This window comes from Suncus etruscus, chromosome 4, assembly GCF_024139225.1.
Source record: "Suncus etruscus isolate mSunEtr1 chromosome 4, mSunEtr1.pri.cur, whole genome shotgun sequence".
Classification (NCBI taxonomy): domain Eukaryota; kingdom Metazoa; phylum Chordata; class Mammalia; order Eulipotyphla; family Soricidae; genus Suncus; species Suncus etruscus.
In genome coordinates, this window is record NC_064851.1 from 126,684,152 (window position 1) to 126,708,161 (window position 24,010).

The 24,010-nt window shown below is 44.6% G+C and overlaps 1 protein-coding gene and 1 non-coding gene across 2 annotated transcripts in view; both read right to left on the minus strand.

The window, feature by feature from the left end:
* Positions 1-520: 520 nt before the first annotated feature.
* On the minus strand, positions 521-649 carry LOC126007731 (small nucleolar RNA SNORA22). The gene has a single exon (XR_007495221.1). It is a non-coding gene; the product is annotated as a small nucleolar RNA SNORA22 (small nucleolar RNA).
* A 13,109-nt stretch (positions 650-13,758) lies between these two features.
* The window catches only part of PRAG1 (PEAK1 related, kinase-activating pseudokinase 1), a 54,385-nt gene continuing 44,133 nt past the window's right edge, over positions 13,759-24,010 (minus strand). The window contains exons 5-6 of the mRNA XM_049772325.1: positions 22,876-23,630; positions 13,759-14,973 (exon numbers count right to left, since the gene is read on the minus strand). Of these exons, the coding sequence (XP_049628282.1) occupies positions 13,789-14,973; positions 22,876-23,630 (1,940 nt within the window). The 3' untranslated portion in view covers positions 13,759-13,788. The remainder of the gene's footprint in view (positions 14,974-22,875; positions 23,631-24,010) is intronic.

A 24,010-nucleotide genomic window follows, 5' to 3' on the forward strand; every position in this document is an offset into this window, starting at 1 on the left:
GTTTAAAACATTAAGTAAAATGGTTAGTAAGCAGTTAAAAAATTTTAAGTAAAATTGTTAATGAGCACTGTAGAAGGAGTCTCCACTCTGAAGTATGATATCATCTGCTGTAAATGAACAGCTTTCCTTCAAATTAGTTTCACAATAGAACAGTAGGACAGCTGCAATAAAGTGTTAAAATTTCAATGATTAAACACAAGAGCATAAACTATGACCATTAGAGGTATGAAAAAACTGACTTTAAAAACAACTGTTCCTACTTTGAAGACTTCAAGTGAATAATTTGTAAAAAATATTTTATACCAAATTAACAAAATATTTAGATCATTATAAAATATAGTTAAAGACACTTGATGCATTTCCACACCTAGAGCTTAAGACTGAAATTATATTTGATACATGTTGTCAACCTGCTTATAAAATTTAGTTACTTTCATAATATTAATTACTCATAAAATTAACAATATTTTTTTCATCAATACTAGATTTCTTCACTTTGACAGAAATATACAGTTTTGTATAATGTGCTGACTTTCTGAATACACTTAAAAGGATAGTCCTTTCAATGCAGAGTAAAGAACAAACAGTACTGTAGCACAGAATTAAAACCAAGGGTACTATAAAGCACACTTGGGTATTCACTGTGCAATAAAATTAACACTATTATTTAAAAAGGCTAACCACAGCATTATCCAAATAATTTTTTTCAAGTACTTTGAAAATCAAAATAAATTTTCTAATAGAAATATAAAAGACCCAAATTTTAACACTTTTGTGTCCATTTGGATTTAAAACGCCAAAAAGTTTTTCTTTTTACCAATAATCTGTTATTACAAGTGACAGAATAATGACCTTGCTCTAAGATTCCTGAGAGGCATGGACAATGTGCTCTTATCTTAGTGCTCTTATCTCCCTGTTGCTCTTTCTCCCTGGAGAATCTTTTAACCCTTACAGATCTGAATTTAACCTTTGCAGACCTGAATTTAACCTTTACAGACCTGAATTTAGAAAGTTCCCTAACTTCCAATGTCTTAATCATTACTTTACATCACCCAATGCACTAAGCTTAATTACACATATGCTTTCAGAAAAGGCACACTCATGCCGCATCATTCATTTCACAAACTTCACAATTATTTGAGGCCTCTTATCACTCACATCAAAAATCTGACAATAATTTTTATTATAAATTCCATATAAACAGAGTTGCTGATTTTTTTTAATGTCCGCAACTATCTGACATTTTTAGCAGAGTGATCAAACTTGCGACTACAAAGAGACACACAGACTATTTCTACTGAGCTTAAGCCAAATTTTACCGACTTTAAAGGGGAGGTGATATTGTATCCTAAATTTTTGTCTGCATTTGAACTACACAGAACTTACTGTTTCCAATACAGGTAGAGAATTGCCACATATATACTACCTCTGCATAGATTAAAGGGCTCATTATGACATTTTTAAACACTTTTAAAACCTCATAATTTTACGAACTGTGCAGAAGTGTGATCAGTGGATATTATGGTGAACACATTATTTATTATAGGCAGTGTGTTCATTAGAATACCCATTCATAAATATGATATTTGCATTAGTAATAGGAGAGGATTATGTTATAATGGGGAAAATACAAACATGCATCTTTTAAAAAACTGTATAAACTTATTTGCTGGATAATGAATATCAATTTTTTCTTAAAGGAGGCACACGCCAAAGGCCAGTTATTTGTATTTTGCATTAGCCAATTAATATGCTCTTTTATTATAAGGTTGAATAAGATAATTAGGTTTCTTTCCAAAATAATTCTTCAAAATTCATTACCTGTGCTACATATATTTGACAAAGTGTAGGGCTGACAAAGTAAGGCAGAACCTTCCACTGATAATGCGGGGAGAGGCCAGCAAAGTTTTGTGCTGAAGAGCAGGGTACTCCCTAAGGAGTTGGCCAGCAAGTCGCTAGCCTGCTGTTGCCGGGGCGGAGCAGGAGCAGTATCTTCCCCTTCTGCCTCTCCATCCCCTTCCTTGCTATTCTCAAGGGAAGGGAGTCCGGCCTGTGGGAGCCACAGTCTGAGAGTGCCGGGCCATGCCGGGCCATGCCGGGCTGTGTTCCTTCAGGGACTGCTCCAGGGGAGTGAGTAATAATAGGAAAAGCAAAAGCAGGTAGGGGGAGTGCCAAGTGCTGACTGGCTGAGGGTTTTAGCCTCAGCCTGCAATTCCGCCAGTCGTCGAAGGCATGAAACATGATCGCTGATTGCTTTCTCGTGTTCAAGAAAAGGCTCAGGATTTGAGTATGCAGGAGGAGTCAAAAACGGAGGGGGCAGTCAGCTTTGCAGCTATATTAACTGGGGAATACCGGCGGTGATCATATCACGCAGCCTTGCCCTCAAGGGAAGCGGCTTTGTCAGGGTCTAGGGGCTCCTCAGAAGGAGGATTCTGCAGGACAGGGTAAATTTTTGCAGGAGGAGTTAACGAAGGAAGAACGGAACACGGAGAGACCTGGCAAGCACAGTCCACTCCAGGAACAGGGGGAACAGGGGAGGAGGAATGAGATTCAAGATCTTGATTGGCAACAGAAAGAAGATGCTTGCAACTGGGGTTAGTGTCAGCTGCCTCAATAATATCTTTAATAAGTCCCCGATAGGAAAAAATAATTCTGGAGGTGGTTTCATCTTGAATGCCTTCCTCCAGGAGAATCATATTAATTTCACGTTCTACCTTTTGCCAAGTTTGGCAGCTAATAAAAGGTTTTTGCCCCGATAGGGCTGCCAATGGAGAACCAAGGGCATTTCTTATGAATAAAAAGGAAAAACTCTAACAAATTCTTTTTCTTAACTCTTATACCTCTTTCTCTGAGATTTTTCTTGAGGTCCCTGATGAACCGCACTTCCTTGGACAATTCTTGTCCCATTCTATTGAGCACAATGAAAGGAGAGAGATCTTACCTCCTCCGATGTGTGGTGAGGTTCTCGGGATACTTTCGGTGTCCAGTGGAGGTTCATTTTCCATTCCCAGTGTTGGGCGCCAAGTTTATTCACGGGTCGTGGAAATGCCCTTCACCTGTGAAGAGAATGGGAGAGAAAGGGGGACCACCACGGCAAAAATTCTGATCAAGTGGCATTTATTTTCAGAACTAACAAAGCTTATATAGTAAGAAATCACAAAGGGAGGGTCATGTGTGCAATGCTTTACATTCTTTCCAAGCATTCCACGTTAGCCCGTACCTAGCACAACCTTAACAGCTCCTGTGTTGAAGTTGTCCAGAACATCCCATTAGGGAGTACCTAGATGCCATCAACGAATTTCTCAGCCTAGCAATTAGTGGTCTCCATTGTTTCATGGTCATCTGACCTGTATTCAAGTTACAGTTCAACTAGAAGACAGGCTTGCAGCATAATGGCTGCTGTAGTTTAAAATGGCTGTGCTCATGTCAAGCTTCTGCAAGGAAGCACTGGCTCCCATCAAAATCTCAGCCAATGGTATATGAAATTGGCATGATTTAAGGACCTATTTGCTTTATACATTTTGCTGCAAGTCCTAGTTCCAAAAAAAAAAAATTCACTGATAAGCAAGGACCCTGTCCATTTTATGGAGTCAGGTAGTCTCATAGAATCTCAACTTCATTTTCACTGGAGTATTAAAAAAGTGTGAATTCTATAAATAGGATCTCAAAGAATCAGTATTGCAGTAATTTAGTGGGTACAGAACTAAAGGAACAAGGACCCAGCTTGTTGTCAGCCCCAAGTCCACTGTCCTGAGTCACCGTAAAGTGGCTTGAAAATATAGAGATAATGTAAAAAGGGGAGGTTTCCCAACAAGTTGGCTTCTTAGAATACCTAGGGCTGAAGGGCATGCTTTGCATGTAGGAACTCTGGGTTTGATCTCCAGCCTCATGCAGTTCCCCCCAAACCAAAGAACCACAGGAGTGACTCTGGAATACTACCAGATGTTTCACTAAAACAAACAAACAAACAAACAAACAAACAAACAAAAAACAAAATTCATGCCTCATCTCAGAACCACAGACTCGTACCTTATTATTACACATTTCATCCAGGACATAAATGTTTTTTAAAAAAACAAAAAACAAAATAAAACAAAACAAAACAAAACAAAAAACTCCTTTGGCTTTACTTTGGATATGAGCAATGGGCAAAATGCAGTCTCTATTGCAGGAAAAGGTGCAGCATAAGAAAATTTGTAGTCTTGGTAAAGAATTAAGAGTACATGCAGGTATGTGCCTGTCAGTAGCCACAACAGAGGCTGTGTGTGATGGAGACAAGGTTTGTGTGAATACAGATGACCTGGCTCCAATCTGTGCCTTGTCCCCTATCTATCCTAAGGATTGGCTGGTAAGTCACTCTGTGTCTAAGACTCATCATTTTTGTACTTGAGTTGGAGGCAACCTTAAAAGGGTTGATGTAATAGAAAACATCTGATGTTGCTTTGCCAACTGTAAGTCCCCATGTAATTCTGGAGCATGATACTAAGTCGAGAGTGGGGACATTTTTGCCAGAAGTCAGAAAATGTGATACATTGGCTATATATCACATAACTTGAGGAATACATAATACAGACAGATGGGCTGTGGATAGTGGGCAGGAACCATCTGTGACCCCATAATTTCACATGGGTGCTAGTGGACAGATGTTCCCAACTGCTGCCTGAGTGCTACTCATGGTTGTCATGGTGGAAACCATGCCTCTTCCCAAGTGACATCAGTACACTCGTTAAGCACCTACTGAATATGGTACAAGAGAAGGGAATTGGGAAAGCAACATGCTCTCTGCCCTCCCCCCTGCACCTCCCAGAGGCTTATCTCTTAGAGAAGAATAGACAATTTTGCAATTTCGTAGGATAAAACAATATTGTCTGCCTTCCCTTAAAGGAATCCAGAGTTTGGGATCAAGAGTTCTGAGTCAGGGCCGGAGAGATAGCATGGAGGTAAGGCATTTACCTTTCATGCAGAAGGTTGATGGTTTGAATCCAGCATCCCATATTGTCCCCCGAGCCTGCCAGGAGCGATTTCTGAGCATGGAGCTAGGAGTAGCTCCTGAGCGCTGCCGGGTGTGACCCAAAAAACACCAAAAAAAAAAAAAAAAAAAGAGTTCTGAGTCAAGTGATCCTGGCCTGGAGGAATAATAGTGCAGGGCTTGGAGCACCTAGTCTACAAACTAATTATGGTCAAGAGTTTGATTGTGGGGCTGGAGAGATAGTATAGCGGTGGGGAATTTGTCTTGAAAGAGGCCAACACAAAACAGACCTGAATTTGATTCCTGGTGTCCCATATGGTCTCCTGAACCTGCCAGGAGCAATTTCTGAGCACAGAGCCAGGAGTAACCCCCACGGGCCACTGGGTGTGCCCCCACAAAATAAGGGATAGAGAGTTCGATTGTTTGATGTCCTGCATGTACCAGACACAATCCTGAGAACTCTGCTAGCCAGAAAACAGGATCTAATTTCTGTCCACACTCCTAAAAGGGATTCAGCCACAGCAAGCACTGAAAGGGAAAAGACGAGAATCAGGACCAGAAAATATAAACTCTCGCAGGCACATGTGCGAGCACCATCCCTGAAGGAGCACAAATCTCGGTAAGCAGTATGACCACATGTGAGCACTGCAACCTGATAAAATCCTCCAGTGAGCACCACAGCTAAAAATCTGTCCTGCCAGAAATGGTGTTTGTAGCTCCCTATCAGCACCATAGCAACTATAAAGGGAAAGTAAGGAGGAGTCAAAAAAAGAAAAAGTGAGACCCACAGGTAGTACAGGAGTACTTGCCTAGATGACTGAAGTTTAAGTGCTGACATAGCATGAGGTTCCCCAGAATCACCAGCACCACCAGGGTGTGTGTTGGATTACTGGATCCTACACTACTCAGCATTTGTTTTCCACCCTCGCTTGTGATCTGGTGTTGGATTACTGGGTTCTTCCCTACTTAGTATTCATTCTCCATCCTAGGGCGTGGTCTGGTTCTAGCTAATAAAAGGCCCAGGTCTCAGGAAGGCAGTACATTCATTCTCTGGTCTTCCTTCACTAACCATCCTGTTTTTTAGAAGTGGAAGGCTGCATGTTGGATTTCCTGCCTCCTTTCACAGTGTAGATTACTTCCTGCATTGACATTTGCTTCCAGGCTCATGTTTTTTTAGATTCTAGCTTTGGAGCCTGAGACTACATTCACAGGAGTGCTTACAGAGCACAGGGCTAGGAGTAAGTCCTGAGCACTATGTGGTATGTTTTCCTAACCCAGAACAGAGAAATCTGGGGTAACCATAGCAACTATTATGAGATCATTCACAGCTTTCCAGTATTTCCCTTAAATGAAACTCTGAATCTCTTAATGAGAGGAGGCCTGCGTGAAGGAGAATTCCTTCCTTTCTGCATGCTCAGACCATGAGGATATGTATGTGAACGGAAGCAGACTGAAGATCTGTTTCATGAAGGGCATGGCGTCCATCTTCAGTGTTAAGTAAACTTCTGACAGCCACACTCAGCTGCTCTTCACAGCTCCATGGAAGGCACACAATGCCTTTCTTCTTAAAACTTTCCTTCCCTTTCTGGTAACTTAACAGGCACCACCCAGACAACTCCCAGACCTCCCATGGTCAGTCAGTTGGAAGATGATACCCCCTCCTGCAGCAAACTGTTGCCCGAGAACAGCTGCCCAGTGAAAAGCTCTGATCAAGCCTTTCTGCAGGAGCCTGATTTTTAGAAAGGATGAGCCCATCAAGAGGATAGCAGAGATTCAATCCCCTTTGAACTTCTTTGCTGGAGTTCACACTTCCTGACCAAGCTCCTTCAGAGCTTTCTCCAATGTGCTGCTAACTTTTCAGTGTGTAAATAAAGACAGCTGTCCAGGGAGAGGCAAGTGCCCAGTAGCTGATGCAGCCTAGGGCAGTCTGTGAGTAGAAGGCTGTGATCAGACTGTGATTCAGAGTTAGAAGGAGATTGCCAGCTCACTTGGCACAGGTCGTGAGGATGCATTCTCTGCTTTGCTCTTGTGTGGCTTCTATAGAAGGAATATACCCCCACATCCTATTCCCTCCCCAGACCAGCTCCTGGGACTCGGTCAGCGGGCTTAGCAGCTGGCAGCTTCTATTTTCCTAACCATGTTCCACCAGGTACAATGGATGACTCATATTGGAGTCAGCCGAGAACAACAGCATCAGGCTTCTTTGCTTGAAGAGTCAATTCCGAGTTTCATAAACAATTTCAAAGAGTTGAATCCTTGTTGCTTACATTGCAATTCTCTAAAGTCAGGGAGAGAATGAATTAAACAGGAACCTCAGCCAGAAGCTGCAGAGGAGCATAATCCTTCCTTCCTCCAGCACTGAGAGCTCATCTAGGCTGTGTTTATCAGAGAAGAGTTGGGGCATGGCGAATGATGGTACATGGAGAACTGTGGCCTTTCATGTGAATGGAGGTGAGCTTGAGCCCTGACAACACCACCCCCATGGCAAGCACCATTCCCCAGTGACCAAGTGTCAAACCAAAGGCAGCTGGTGCAGCCCAGGGCAGTCTCCACAGGCTCCACAACCAAGTGTGCAGTTCTGCACACTTGCAGCTTCAGAACAGCATAGGGAAAGGAAAGGAATGTGACAAGGTTGGATTCCCAAGATGAGCCTGCCATGAAAGTGCTTTGGGATGAATTGCATCCTTTAAGTCAGGAGTCTGCTCAGTGAGGCAGCTCAGGACTTTCAGTTGAAAGGTAAACATCCTTATCTCTCAATGGGGGAGAAGGGGAGACAGAGAGACACACACAGAGGAGAGAGTTTCCTAAGAGCCAAGGAACAGCAGCCAATATTCTTCCAACAGTGTAAATGAGGCTTTGCTTTGGGGCCACACTGAGCAGTGTTCAGGGCTAACTCCGGAGGTAGAACAGGATAGACCATATGCAAGACAGGTGTCCTACCTACTATACTATCTATCCTGCCCACAAATGAGTCTTTGAATGCCACAGGAAACAAAGACAATTCTTTGTATCTAAAGGGAGACCCAGTCACCTCCTCTTTTAAAGAGACTCCTGCTGAGTAAAGCCAAGTACTGACCCTCTCTAGGGTGTTCCCTTTAGTGTAAAAAAAAAAAAAAAACAACAAACCTATTGGTATCTTCTCTTTATGCAAAAGAAACAGAGAAAGCAGAAAACAGAATCCAGTGAGTCTGGTTAAGGTAGGATGGGAGTAGGGCAGGAAGGAACCAAAGGAGAAATGTGGATAGGCTTAGTTTCTATTGAGGTTTTAAACTGTCTCGACTAAGTGCCATGCCATGTTTTACATACCCCACATAAATTGAGCCCACAAGACTGGGGAGCAAAAGAGAGAACATTTCTGCTCTCCTTTAGAAAAATTCTCTCCATCACCATGGGAACAGGAAGAGATAGTATAGGCTGGACATCCATGAAGATCACACTACATCTTTTCATGTCTTTCTGGCTGTCAGGATTATGCTAACCACTCTGAAATTGAACTCTAACCATGGAATGCTCGATTGTATTCTCCTTCCCTGAAAGCCTTTGAGAATAAACAGGCATTCCAATGTCTGACCCCAGAAAAGGACTCTCAAGAATGCGGCTGTAGACAGAATGTCTGTATCCCTACAAACTCATTCTGAAACCCAGTTATCAAATGTGGTATGAGTAGATAGATGGGACTTTGGACAGAGTCAAGGTCATGGAGGTAGAACCCTTCTGAAACAGGTTAGTGCTCTTTTACAAGTGTCTTTGACCACCTTCTTGTCCTTTCCACCCCATGCGGACATAACAAAAATATGATGGCTTGGGAATCTGATTGGAATTTTATGTGATCAGGCAAGTAATGTTCTGAAACTTCAACTAGAGATTCCAGACTTTAGAGTGAGAAACAAAATCCTGTAGATTCTTGGCTACTCTGCCTGTCATATTCTTTTACTGTGGCTTTGGGAATTGTGAGGGACTGTGGATACAGCAAGTGGTTAAAACAAACAACACCTCTCCCATAGTTATTTCTAAGTCTTACTTTCTCATTTCCTGTTCCTCTATTCTCTTTCAAGTTCAGCCACCTGTCTCCTTGCTTGATTATACCCAATTACACCGTTAAGGCAGGAGTCTGGAGAAGAAACTTGAATCTTAATACTGTATATATGAAAGTTTTGATCATCCAAGTATATCTGGTAGCAAGAGAGTGGTTTCTTGTTTATATAAACTAAGGAAATAACGGCTTGCTCTTTAAGTCCATTTTCTCCTTTGAACACATATCTCACTTGCTGGTCTCTAAGCTTCTTTTCTTATTTTCACTTGAAAGCAATCTGTGTTTTCTCTTGATCACAAATAGCCCCTCTTTCTCTCCTCTCACATCTTTCAAGGAAGTTTCAATCAGTAAAAACTGTCTTGCATCACAAAAATAAGTTAATAAATAAATTTAGAAAATAACTGAGTCCTTTAGACATTACTTCTTATTACGAACTAAAAAGATATGACTTCAGCATTTTGAGAGGTGATCATGTATATGTTTAAATTCCCTGTGAGATAGTTTAGTATCGAGTGAGTTTAAAGGATAGAAAAACAATTCAGAGCAAATTTTGTATTTCCTGCTCCAGAATGTTAGATTGGATTCTGGCAAATAAATCCTGGGAAGTGAGAGTCACAGACTGATGTCTTCATCCAGGATCCAGAAAGAATCCAAATGGATCATGAAATTTCCAGCCCAACCAAGGTGCCCTCAACCAGACATTGCTTTTGGACTCTTCCCCTGGGGTTTGAAATCCATAACTAGGTTATCTACTTTTGAAAGCACTGATACTCCTTGGGAATCAATTGCCAGGGCTAGGACTGTCTCTTGACTCACTAGAATTTTTTCTGGAAAAGTAATTTGTCAAGATATTTGCCCCATGTGACTTGCCTCAAACATTTTCCTCTTGCCCCCCCCCCCCTTTCTTTTAGCAATGACAATTTTGGGTTTAAATTTTGGTGTCTAGTGAGTCATTTCCATTCCCATCTCCCTTTATTAGATATGTTGAGAAGATTTTACAGCACCAATCACATAAAATTAAATTTAATATGCTTAGCTGAAATAGTCTAAGTCTGTAGATATTCAGCAGAGCAAAAAAGGGCTCTATTGCTCTAGATTTAAAGATTCAGTTCCAGTGACTTTATGAAAGCAATGTTTGCCTAATAGTTGTTTTGCATACCTGTGCACATTACCAAAAGCTTTCTCCAGCCCTCATGGCCAAACCAGAAGCACAGCTGAGCGGTTAGTACAGAGAACCAAAGCCTGACTTTTAGATCTGATCCCTGTGTCATGGCATACAAAATATATATAATCATCAAGTGTTTAACTTGCTCTTGGCAAGTTGGGTAGAACAATTCATATGTTACACCTACAGGAAAGAATTCAGGAGAAAAAATGTCGCATCTTAGCATGAAAAAGGGAAAGGACTGTTAACAAAAAGTGACAGATGTGAAAAGGATCTGGGGGTTACTTGACTCTAAGTGGGAGAGAAGAAACCTAAAGTTTTAAATTCCAGCATTTGGGTTAAAGCTAAGGAAAAAAAGGAGAGATGAACTCACTGATATTGGACTAATAAAATGGCCAGACACTGGGAAGCAGATCAGAGGAGGTTTTTATTCTCGAAAGCCTAATGCTGCAGAAACTATTGTTTCTGGGCTGGATCTATTTAGTGCTGAGACATCTGTAATATAAATGGCTGTGTATCAAAGGTATATTTTGAGGTAATGCACTTCACCATATAATCATTTCAGATTTGGGGTGCTGCTCAGGGTTTATGACTGGCAGTGCTTAGAGGTCACTCCTAGGTATATTCAGGGGAAACAACAATGTTGGGAGACTGAGATGACTGCAAAGCCTTAAGCCTTTAAGCCCTAGAGTTGCAGATTTTATGACTTATTTTTTTAAGGAAAAAATTTTGCCAGTATTACTTAAAAATAGGTGCATCAAATTACAGAAATAAAAGTAGTTACAGAAACTAAACTTTAAATTTAGTGACTAAATTTGTTTGCCAAATCACATTTTGGTAGTCATATGTCTTACCCTTTAGCGAGAAAACTGCACTATGGCAATGGAGGAAAGACAAGTACTTCAAAGAACTATCTTTAAAATAAGCTAGGTTTGAAAGCCACACGCCTGTATTTTAGAGTGGATGTAAGAAATTGTTCTATCTAGAAAGACTTCCTTTATAGAAGTGCTTTTAATTAAGATACTCCCTCAGAAAGAAACACTGGGGAAAAGGCTTTTTTCTCTCAATGATGAACAGAGTTGTTTCCTAAAATCGCCCCCAGAATTCTCTGAGCAGCTGCTTTCTGCTTCTATATTAGAGGCAGCTCAGAAGTAATTTTGATATGTGGTTGCTATCAATTCCGTCAGTCAGCATTTCTTGCTATCATATCTTCTTTTTTTTATTTTACCTTTGGTTCATTTCATCTTTATTTTTTACACCCCTCTCCCCCTTTCCTGAAGTGAGTGGCACACTAGAAAGGTATAATTAATTCACATTTTAATTGTGCCTCTTAAGACCTGCTTCCAAGTGGCATTGTTTTCCCTAGCTGAAAGTGTTTCCTCCCTCTCCATTGTTTATTTACTTGAAGTGAGATAGAACAAGAAAGCCAAAGACAGCACACGGAGGGTGGAGGGTTTGCCTGGAAAATCCCCAGGAACAAACAACTGGCAAAATAATACCCTCTGCAATAGATAGATCCTGCAATGAATTATGATTTCCATGTGCAAAGACTTTTTCTCTCTATGAACATAATTGGATCCTGGTTCCAGCCAATTCTTTCCTCAGTGCTTAAGCAACAATGCACATGACAAATGGGACTTGCAGGTGCTGTCTTCATTGCCAATGCATGGGAATGTGGCAATGTGGCTGACACGTGGGTTTCCCTGCAGCCAGGCTGGAAGACAAAGCTTTTATGCTGAAGGAATGAAATTAGCATGCAGCAGGGAACCAGGTTTCCCCTCCTCCTTGCTATAAAAAAGCATCTGGAGGTTTCCAGGATCTCCACAAAGGTCTTTACATTTGTTTTAAACTGTCCAGACACACTAACAAGGTTTTAAAAATTAATTCACAAATTAGGAGATATAGATACAATTGCAAGGGTTTGGGATTTTTCTCCTTCAAACGAGTCATTACTGAACTTTAGGGCTTCTGTAATTTTGAGGAAGAAAGACTGAGAGCTTCCTAATACTCTGCATTGCTAAGGGCCTGGTAACACCACAGTAAACATCAGGTGTGAAAACATGTGGTAAGTGAAAGATTGATTTTGCTACACTGGGGATGGAATCCAGAGCCTTGATACATGGCAAGTGTTCTACTACTGAGTACATGCTGGCACAATCAATATGTTTAATAATCTCCCACTAAACATTGATACACACATCCACACAATTGACCAGACTGGGTGTTTGTAGAGAAGAAAGGGTTGTTCAGGTTCTTAGCACTGGTGATGGGTGTAGTATTGAATTTTGTGTACAAGAAATCATTATTTAAAAAAAAAAAAGAAGAAACCATTATTAATAGTACTGTAAACCACAGAAAAGACTCCCACTAAATAATGGTCCCTCAGTGCCGTGTGTGTGTGTGTGTGTGTGTGTGTGTGTGTGTGTGTGTGTGTGTGTGTGTATGCTGGAGATCAAAACCAGGGTCTCAAACATACAGTTTCTGAGCTCTTGAACTGGGCTGCACCCTGGCCCCATGCTATGCACGTTGGAAAAACAGAAATGTGAAGGTATTAGAACTGCATAAACTCAAGGCTGCTGCTGAGCTCCCCGATGGCACACCTCCTGTTCTTCTCCTTTCTAAGTTAATCATGGATTGCCCAAGTTCTCTTGTGGCTAGAGCTTCTGCTGAAGACACAGATGTGAAGAGCATGCCTAGCTATTCTTGCCTACCATCCTCCATATACATGCTTTTGCCTTTTATCATCCTTAGCTTTTATTTCCTTTTTGCCATGCTTAGGGGTTACTCCTATCTTGATGATTGGTGGGAGGTGGGTGTTCTGCTTCAGCTGTTTGAGATGTCTTGACTGTTGCTTTTATTCTTAACTCACACCTCTCTAGAGGGAGATGCCCTTTTCATTTGAACCATCTGGAGTGGACTCTATTCTCAGCCCATTCTGATACACATTGGGACCAGCTTGAGAAGATTTGAAATGAGGTGGCACCACTAGCAGGGTGGAATTCCAAACCTCTGGGATCACATCAGCTGTGTCTGGAGTCTTTCTAGAGAGGGCTGGTGGGGAAAAATGCAGGGATGTGTCACTGCTGTGGACCAGCTAAGCCCCTGAGGCCTGCTGCTGCCTTCCTTCATGGGAGCTGGGAGCCTAGAGAGAAGCAGAGGCCGGTACTGGTCCTGATGGGCAACAGGTTAACTAATGAACACAGAGTGTCTTGGAGGCTTTGCTCCTGAGTTTAAAACAGGAGCAAACATTTTAAAAACAGAACATTTTTGGGGTATGTTTTTAATAATCACTGACAGTGAGGTGAAAGATTCCAGATGGAGCAGTGAGTCCAGAGTGGTTTCCTTTTGTGAGGATATGGTCCTGAGGATCCCTGCACTGAGCTAAAAGTACAGCCCCCCCAATCGATAGGAAACCAGGAGGGCAAGAAAGAGGCAAAGACGGCTGGACAACAGGCCAGTCTTTCATATTTATATATTTTATACATATATATTACATCCAAATCAGAGAGTCATCTGTACCATTTCCCAGGGAGACCGAGGTTTCCAAGGCAAAGCAAGAGCATGGGGTTGGGCCCGCAGGAGTGAGGGGTGAAGAACTAAAGTGCAGGGCTGCAGCGATGCTCACAGAAGCTGCAGGAGCTTCAACGACTGCAGGAGGGCTCCGGGCTCCGCGGTCGCCAGATACTGGCAGCAGAGCCAGTCCTCTAGTTCCACTCCGCGCCGGCGGTCCACCGCCTTCTCGGCAAACTTCATCATCATCAAGGCCCGCTTCATGTCGATCCAGTTATGCAGCGTGCTCCGGAGCACCTCCTCCGAGCCTCCGGGCTGCTCCACCAGGTCCCGCCGGGGTCCCCAGAGCAGACACTGCAGCACGCGTTTGGCCTCGCCGATGCGGATCCGCTTAATGGGATCGGCCTCTAGTAGCAGGTGCGCCAGCTGCTGCAGGCCCGGAGAGTAGAGGGACAGAGCTGGCAGCGCCGGCAGGTCCTCCTGCCGGTAGTCTTGCTCCCGCAGCTGGGCCCGCACCTCAAAGGGGTTGGGCTGGTGGAGCAGCTCGTAGATGAGGATGCCAGTCTGGAACTCATCAAACTTGCGGTACTGGGAGGCAGACACGATCTCGGGGGCCATCCGGGCCTGGCTCTTCTTCTGCTGCTGGTTGGTGGTGCTCCCCGGCTTCTGCTTGGCTTTTAGGAAGTTGCTGATAATCAGGCGGGGTAAATGCTTATCTCCGGGTGAGCCCCCGCAGGCTGGACTGGGGGTGACAGAGGCTGGGATGGAGGCAGAAGGAGGGCTGGGGTTGGGGTGGGCAGTAGGGGCAGTGGTTGCAGCAGTGGAGGTGGAAGTGGAAGAGGAGGAAGAGGAGGGAGCGGTGTGGGAGGGCCCCGGGGAGCAGGGGGAGGCTTGCGGGGTGCAGTGCACCAGCAGCAGGTTCTCTAGGCACAGGTCCCGGTGGATGACTCCATGCTCCTTTAGGTGTTCCAGCCCGTTGCAGAGTTGCAGCAGCAGGAAGCACACGCGCCGCTCGTACACCTCAGGTTCAGCCTGGTGACTGGCCACAGAGTCCCTCACAAAGTCCGAGGCAGTCTGGTGGGGCACCTCGCGGGTGATGACCACCACGCAGTCCTGCTCCTGAGCTGGGGGGTGTGAGGTCTGGGCGGGCATAGGGGCCTTGGGCGCATCCGGAGAGGTGAGCATGCTGGAGGGCACGGAGGCCACAAAGTGGCCGCAGTCCTGCTGGATGTTGAAGTGCACGGGCACAGACGGGCTGCAGTAGGCGGCAGACTTGGGCTCAGGGGTTTTGCAGATCTGCAGAGAAGCAGAGAAGTGTGGTCAGCATCTATCCATGCACAAACAGTATGGGAACACTGTACATAAAAGGAGAATTCATCCCCTTGACACAATGGACTGAAAATGGATCACAGACTCGGGAGGGAAAGACCCCACATACATACACATTTGCCAAAAATATAACCCATATGGTCCCCCCAAGCCAGGAGCAATTTCTGAGCACTTAGCCAGGAGTAACCCCTGAGCATCAAACGGGTGTGGACCGAAAAAAAAAAAATTTAGAGAGCATCTTTGAAACTACCCCTCACCCAAAAAAAAAAAAAAAAAAAAGTCCATAAAGCAAAATTTAATAGTGATCAGAATGAAAACCTTTGGACCTTTATGATAGGGACTATAGCTCAGTAGTAAAGTACCTGCTTTGCATGCATGAGGCCTTAGGTTCAAGACCTGGCACTGGCCCAAATCTAAACAAAACAAGGGATCTGAGAGATTTAACCCCTGTCCTATGATCCAATCTCTCCTCCCACAGACAAATCATTCAAAACATCTTTTGTGCTTCAAAAGACAATGTTAGGGCCTAGCAGACAGCATACAGAGATCAAAGGGAATGCCTCACATGTGGCTAACTGCAGTTTAATCCCCAGTGTAATATCATTCCCTGAGCACTTCTGAGGGTCCCATGGAGGGTCCCAAATCAGCCAGAGTAACCTGGGGGAATCCCTAGCACCAAGGACCAGAGTAGGCTCTTTTATTGAACCACTGGGTCCTGGGACTCTCAAGCACCCTTTGGGAGACTGCTACCCCCACCAATTCAAGAAAAATAACAATATTAAAGAAAACAAATAATAGACTGAGAGTAAGTACTGGCAAAGCACAAATCTTCTGAGTACTATAAATACAAAATTTATTTTTTTTAAAAAAAGCTTACAATTTAGTCACAAATATAATTCCATCCTAAAAATGAAAAAATATATATTAATAAATATTTCATCAAAAAATAATAGGAAGGCCTATTAGCACATTAAAGCAATGGTCAGTCTCATGAGTCATTAGGGAAATACAAATCAAAAGCACAAGGGAGATACCAGCTGACATCCATTAAGAGGGAATCATAAAAATGGCAATTATAAGAACCATGAGCACGGAAAAATGAGAACTCACACAGAATGATGGAAATATAAAAGGTGGTGCCACCACTTTAAACCCCCCCCCCCCCAATCATCCAGAGAGAGGTCCTAGTGGAACAACTTCCAGAAGGGCATTCTTGTGAGGAGGGCTGGCTGGACAAAGGCACTGCAAGTCAGAGAAGAGTTTATAAAAGCAGGCAGCCTTACTCCTCAAGTCCTGGAACCTAAACACATAGCTACCAGCTCTTAGGACCTAAACCTCAGTTGTTGGCCCAAGTTCTGCTGGGCTGCCTCAGTTCCTGGCTGTAGTAGAGATGCCGGCAAGCAGGGGCTGATTTTAGCGCACAAGCCATGAGGAAGCACTTTGCCTTCAGGGATGAGTCACAGCTACTGAAATCAAACAGAAGGTTCTCCAGGGAGGGCAAGTCCAAAGTCCCCACAAGCATCCTATGCTCCAAGGGGAAAAGGAAAACAAGCAGATGATCTCCCCCTTCTCTGGGGAATCCCCACAACTGCCTTTCTGCCTCTTCCTTCCCTTCTTGTCCTAATGACAGCACTCACAACTCTGTGTGAGCCCGAGCTAAGCTGCTTCCTGTAGGTCGAGAGGCCTGGGTCAGGTAGAAGTGCCCTACAGAAGGCCTCATTTTCCTGTGACATGGTGCATGGTCTCCTCTCTCCTAAGGCCATTGTGTAAACTCAGCAGTGCTTTATAGCAGACAAAGCTCTGGAATCCAGAGAAGAAAGGCAGTTCAGGCAGCTCAGAGTTTGCTTCTCCCAGTAAAATACCTTCCTGCAAACAATCTCCCAAATAACCCTTTGGGCTGCAATCATGAACCACTTCAGCAACTACAGGGTTTATATCTGAAATATTTAGAATCCTGCCCTCCTACCACCCCTAGCACCTTTGCAACAATCCAACTTCTATTACAGTCATGCAAAAAATCTCTGGGGCATAAGACCCAGATGAAACCAGCTTCTTGAGAAACTGTTAAATACAATGATCCTTGTTGGAAGGAAGGCAGAAGATGATGTGCTCATGGAGAAATCTATCACAGAACAAAAAATGAAAGTAAGTACATTCGAAACCAGATGATGCTCTCTAGGATAGGTACAACAATGAGTTGGCAATAGCTGTCCGAAGTTCTCAGCAGCAGGCACTGATTCTATAGGCCAACTCCATCCAGTTGAGAAATATAAAACTTAGGGAAATTGGGGATAGCATGATTTGGAAATAATTTTTCAGGGGCCAGAGAGATAGTACAGTAGATATGGTGTTTATCTTGCAGGCATCTGACCTCTCTTCAATCCCTGGCAACATACACAGTCAACAGACTACAGTTTCTGGCAGTTTCTTGAGCACTGACAAGAGTGACCATTGCGAGTCAGGAATAATCCCTGAACACTGGTAATTGTAGCCCCAAACAAACAAAAAAGTAGTTTTTGCAGGACTAGAGAGAGAGATATTGTTGGGACCTGGGTTCTGAATAAGGAGGGATACCATTTTGTAAAGGCCACGTGGCATGTTTTTTCTCAGGTTCTGAGCAGGAAGAAACACCATTTTGTAAGAACCACATGGTATAAGCCACATTCTAGGTCTCCACAAGCCTATTTCCATTAACACCACCCCAAGTTACTTAACCATATCAGGTAGCCTATCAGGGAATGACAGGGAGCAGTAGGAAGATAGCCCTAGACAATAGCCAATTATTTTAAAAATCATCAGAAAGCTGGAACTTCCCTATAACCTTTCCCTATATAATCTTCCTCATGACCTTAGGTGGTCCTCATTTCCTTCTGGAGATGGCCCTGGCTGGCCAGTATGGGAGCTTTTTTTGGCAGATAGATTAAAGTATTAAGCTTTATTCCAGTTGTGCGATCTCATCCTTTGAGTCTGGACTATAGCAATATCAAGTGGTCGAGTCTATGCATACTATGTATGAGATACTGAACTGAACCTCTAAACCCCATAGCCCACTGAATACCACTGAGTGTAACTTTGGAAGTCCCCAGGAAGGTAGGATCCAAGCAGTACTGGCAAGAGGCCCACCACTCCCACCTCTCTGGGAGTGAAAGAGAGGTGATGGTGGGGTGGTCCTTGAGTTCAGTCAGGTGTGACCCCAATTAAGAAGCATAATCTTGCAGAAGCAAAGCCACTGCGTATGAGGCTGGCTGCCAACCATCTGTGGGTTTGTGATGAAGGGTCATGTCCCTCCAGGGAGGGACTCCCTCCCCCAAAGACACCCACTCAGCTCTACTGACAGTGTGGCATTGTGCCTACTAAGCATTTTTATGGAGAGGTGTTGTTAATCACTCGACCAGCACATGCCTTGAGAAGGAGGAAAAATGAGGTTTCACTAGGTAACAGGACCTCACACCTGAGAAGGTTTCTCAGCACTGGTGACTCACAGCATCCTAAGTCATGTCTGAAAGAAGCTTATCTTTTGCTCCTCAGAGGTGTTTGTACCACTCCTAAGCACTGTTTGGCAATTTCAGTCAGTGGCATCACCAACAAAAAGCACAAAAATGTGAAGAATGAGGCACTGAATAGACAAACTGAATAAGAAAAAAAGGACACTTGTTTACATAGAAAAGCATGAACCAGAAGGCAGATGGCCACCTCATTCCATCTCAGCTGGGAATTTGCATGAATGTGAAAGACTCAAATCCCACCCTGCCCCCCACCGCCAGGAATGCCCAACTAAACGCCACAAAAAACACTGACTGTAGAATTACAAAGCACTGTGAGAGGCCTGGTCTAGCCATAATATAGATTGCAAGCAGCCAGCTCAGGTTTGATCCCTGGCAACCCATATGGTCCCTGAGCCTACCAGGAGCAATTTCTGAATGAAGACCTGGGAATAACTCCTGAGCACTGCCAGGTTTGACTCAACAACAACAAGAACAACAACAAACAACTCCCCAAAGCAATGTGAATAGCAAATTTACAAGTGCAGACTTCCCACATTGAAGGTATGGGCTGTGTGCCCCTCCTGTAAATTTGGGGACTTGGCCTCTTTTCAGAGAGGCTGGGTTGACAGCAATCACTGGAAGAGATCAAACTAGTGAGCTTTCTGCTGGGCCTGGTCAGAGGGAGTGAGGGAAGCCAGAAAGGTCGCTATGGCGATGGCTCCAGCTTTTGCTGCCAACCAGAGTGGTGAGTGAGTCATTATCAGTCACGCCAGCCATTGTGCAGCTGCTCCTGGGGCTGGGGGAAACCTTTCCAAAAGGGGCTCAAGGCTATCAAAGACCTGGGACAGGCAGACTTGGGCAGGGGCCAGAGTTCCAGCCCAGCGGCTGACAGTCTGTAGAGATGCAAATGAAGGAGCAGAATCAATGGTTACTGGACTCAGTTCAAAATCAGGGGCCAGCCAGGGCTTCCTCACCACCCCCATCAGAGAGAAGGGGTGGGGAGGATGAGCAGGAAAAAAGGCCTGAGGGGGCACCCAGACTATTCAGCATGAGGGACATGAGAGTAGTAGTGTCGGGGAGACTTCATCTCATTCTCATCTTCCCTCCTCCTCTGTACCCCACACTCTCCCACCCCTCAGCTTTTCATCAGATGCCAGACCCACCTTCTGGTTCCCTTGGCACTGTTCCCTTTTCTAAGGCTGGTTTCTAACATCCTCTGGGAAAGCAGAACCCCCATGTTGTTCTAAGGTAGTGCTTCTCAATTATTTTCTGTTATGCCCCCCCCCCCTAGGAAGAAGAAAGGTGGCACTAGAGGTATGTCTTTGCCTTACAAGCGCTAGCGTAGGACGGACCACGGTTCGATCCCCCTGCATCCCATATGGTCCTCCCAAGCCAGGAGCTATTTCTGAGCACATAGCCACGAATAACCTCTGAGCGTCAAATGGGTGTGGCCCAAAAACAAAAACAAAAATAAAACAAAACAAAAAAAAAACTTTAACCTGCAAAACAAAAGTATATAAAATAATTTGAGCTGATTTTTTAATCAGAGGTGATGTCTGATTAATGGCTACAATGAGCACGTTTTGCAATGCATAGCTTTTCAAAGTGGGGTTTGAAGCAGGACACAGCAACTCTCAGCTCCAGAGACATACAGAGACATAAACAGGGGGCTTAGCTTGTTATAACAGTGTTTGCCAAGGTCTAATGCACCCCCTTTTACGGAACCTCGTGCCCCCCCTGGGGGCGTGCCCCACTATTTGAGAACCACTGTTCTAAGGAGAAGGTGGTGAATGTGACATCATTATAGAAGCCTACACATTCTTTGCAGCACAGCTATCATTTATAGGTATCAAAACCAACCTGATTAGCCCCGGTGCTGATCCAGCCAATGACAGATCCCATGCTAGGGGCCCTCATTCTTGTAGTTCTTGTAATGGTTACCATCACCTTCTACAATGCAGGCCAGAGGGATAAAGCTCTTCTCGTAGGTTCATGAGAATAAATCAGTTCTCTTTTACAGTGCTGGGAAGGGCACCCGGAGCCTCAGACTTGCAAGGCTCTTGCATATGCACTTCCTCTGAGGTTAGTCCCTGAGTTCAAGTCAGAATGAGTCTGCAGCTTTAAGCTCAGAAGCATGAAGGAAGTACTTGAAGGCAGATACAGGAGGAAGTGAGAGGTGATTCACACATCTTTTATAGTTCCCTGGTATGAGCAATGAGCAAAAGGTACCTCACGGCTGCCTGGCTTTCAGGGAATGGGGTAGATCCTTGCTCTCTGCCTACGGGAACAACTAAAATCATATTACATTCACTGGATCATCTATTCACTTTCCTCCAGTAGAGGATATAGCACTGCTTGATTTGTAGGGGAATGCTGGGATTTTAGATCTTCTCTTTCAATTATGAAAGAAAGTATAGCAGGGAAGTTTGGCTTTCCAATAAAGTGGCTTCTGGGTTGAGCTACCAGGAGGTGATGAAGTTCAAGTCACACCCACTGACTTTGACTCTAGTATGTGTTCTTCCAGCCAGTGTCTACTAGCTTGGCCCTCCCTTCCAGTGCAACTCTTGACATAGGTGGGATCCTCCTGGCATACACCCACTTCCCAGACATTTTACAAATAATTATAATATGCTGAGCCTTCAGATTATGGCGGTGTCTAACTTTTTCTAAGAATAATGTTAAATGGAGGCTGGAGCAATAGTACAGCGTGTAGAGCATTTGCCTTGCAGGTGGCAAACCTGGGTTTAACCCCTGACATTCCAAATGGTCCTCTGAGTACCTTCAGGAGTGTTCCCTGAGTGTATAGCCAACAGTAACCACTGAGCATAAGTGGCTGTGGCCCAACAACCCAAACAAACAAGCAAACAAAATCCCCAAACCCTTTGAAAGTAAAACCCACTGCAATGCCTACTCAAAATTTTAAAAAATGTTCTTAGTGGTGGTAGCACAGAGTGATAGTATGGGGGTGAAGGTGCTTGCATTGCAGAAATTTGCCCCTAGTTTTGTCTCCAGAACTACTACATATGATCTCCAGAATCCAACCAGGTATGATGTCTGAGCAGAGGCAGGAGTAAACCAGGTGTGGCCCAAAAGCCCCTCTCCTCCCAAAATCAATCTTGATGATGAGCAGGAAGTGACCCCATGAAGGCCGTTGCTACATGAACACACTCCTGCACTTTGGTGGGGGGGAGGTTACACTTGTCAGCGCTCAAGGGCCACTCCTGGCTCTGTGCTCAGAAATCACTCCTGGCAGGGACTATATGAGATGCCAAGATTGGAACCACCATCTGCCCTGGATCAGCTGTGAGCAAGGTAAACACCCTACTTCTGTGCTATCTCTCAGGCCCCTCCTGCACCTTTTCTTACTGGACATGAATGAGCAACTTAAGAAGGGAGCTGGAGCTCCCCACTCCATGCCCTCAAAGCCTGCACTCACAAAGTAACCCCAAAGAAGATAAGAAAAGAGGCCACACAAAAGGGAAAGTCAGAGGTAGAGACCAGGAATGATGCAGGTTGGCTCAGAACTATGCAGAGAGCAGCAATGTGTGATGGTCCAACCTCAAAGAGGGAAATGCTGTGGGACCTTCAGCAGCAAGTCACTTAACATTTCTGAAGTTCATTTTTGTCACATGGTAACACTTAGGATAGGCTTTGGAGATACAAAGTTGATTTCCGAATCCCTATTAGCCACCAACTTGCTAATTATTTAGTCTCAATTCCCTCACTTGTAAAACTACTTACTGAGTGGGGAGAAGGGGGGGCAAGTGCTTCATATGGCTAGGAGTTAAAGAAAGAATGAATATCCAGTCAGCATTATCGCTCCTCTCCTGCTAGCCAAGATGCTGCCTGGGTCTATCTTCTGTTGGCTCCATGAGCTGAAATGCGTTGTCTTAATTGTTTTACTTGCTCACAAAGAGTCTGAGAAAAGGGGCCAGAGCAATAGCACAGCAGTAAGGCCTTTGCCTTGCAAGCAGCCAACACAGGATGGACCCTGTTCTAATCCCGGCATCCTATAAGATCCCCCAAGCCCGCCAGGAGTGAGTTCTGAGCACAGAGCCAGGAGTAAACCTTGAGTGCCTCCGGGTATGACTCCCCCAAAACCAACCAAACAAACGAGTCTGAGAGGACTCTGAAGTCACCAGTCTACACTCAGATCTTTGTCAAAAACGCAGCCCATAGCGCACACCTGTAGAACTTTATGGAGTACACAAGCAAACTACACATTGAAGTATTTCCTTAACCCCATTAGGTTCCCAAACTCATTCCTTCAAGCTCAGCATAAATCTTCCACCCAGGCTTGTAACCTCAGCATACTAGAGCTTGGGGATCAATCTGAGAGAGAAATCACAGAAAGGGAAAGCAGTTAAGGAGAAATGATACCTACTTTCACAGCGTAGGTGCTGCCAGGGTCTTCAGAGCAGGTAGCACAGTAGTAGATGGCGTCCCCTGAATCACAGCAAGGCTTGTTACAGGTCAGCTTGAAGAGTGACCAGTTGTTCTCATTGAAGTGCAGCTCCTTCTTCTGGCCGCCCAGGAATAGGTCCTCACACTTGGCCCCGAGGCGCACCAGGGACTGGGCATAGAGCGCCCCTAGCTTGGCATAGGTCCCTTCCTTGCTGCTGATGCTGCTCAGGAGGCTGTGGAGCTGGAGCTGTGTGCTACTGGATGAGGCCTGGCTGGACACACTCAGCTGCGAGGAGGAGGCCGAAGGGACCCCTCTGCACTGGGGGCCAGGGCTTCCAGCACTGCCTGGGCTGCCCGCCAGGCCTGGGGCTGGGCCCCAGTGGCCGTTCCCTTTAAAAGTTTTCTCCAGAGGCTCAGAAGAGAAGAGAGGGTTGTGGAAGTTCCCAGGGCTGCAGGAGTAGCTGAAGGGGGGCTCTTCATGGGCACTGACATTGGTTTCCGAGTGGCTGAGGTTCAGTTTGGGACTCGCAGTTCTTGGTTTGGGGGACCCGTGAGTCCAGAAGAAGCCATCTGGGGAACTGGCAGCTCTGCTCACTAACTTTTTCTGGGGGAGTGGAGGGGGCTGCAGGGCGCTGCTGGAGGACACATCCTCAGTGGAGCCCGAAGGGAATGGAACAGGAGCGAACAACTTCTTCCCGCTGTTGGTGGGTGAGTGGGTGGGCTCGGATGAGGGGCCTGGAAGAGAAGGACAAATGGTTAGTGCGAGTTGACCCAGCTCCAGGGTATCTTTCCATATGATGGCAGGTAAAACTATTTATTTGATTCTACTTTTATCTAGTGCACTTGGGGTTGGGAGAGGGTTTGAAGCATACCCAGGGGGTGCTCAGGAACTATTTCTAATTTCGCTAAGAGGTGACCCCTGGGGAAGGGCCAGAGAACCATAAACATTGGAGGAATGGAAACAGGATGTACCTCATGCAAAAAAATAAAAATAAAAATAAAAATGAGCTATATTTTGTATTATCTCCCGAGTTTCCAAACTTTTATGTATTTTTTGAAAGACAATAGCCACATAACCAACTAAAGCCAAGTTCAAAACAAAAGGCATTCATGAG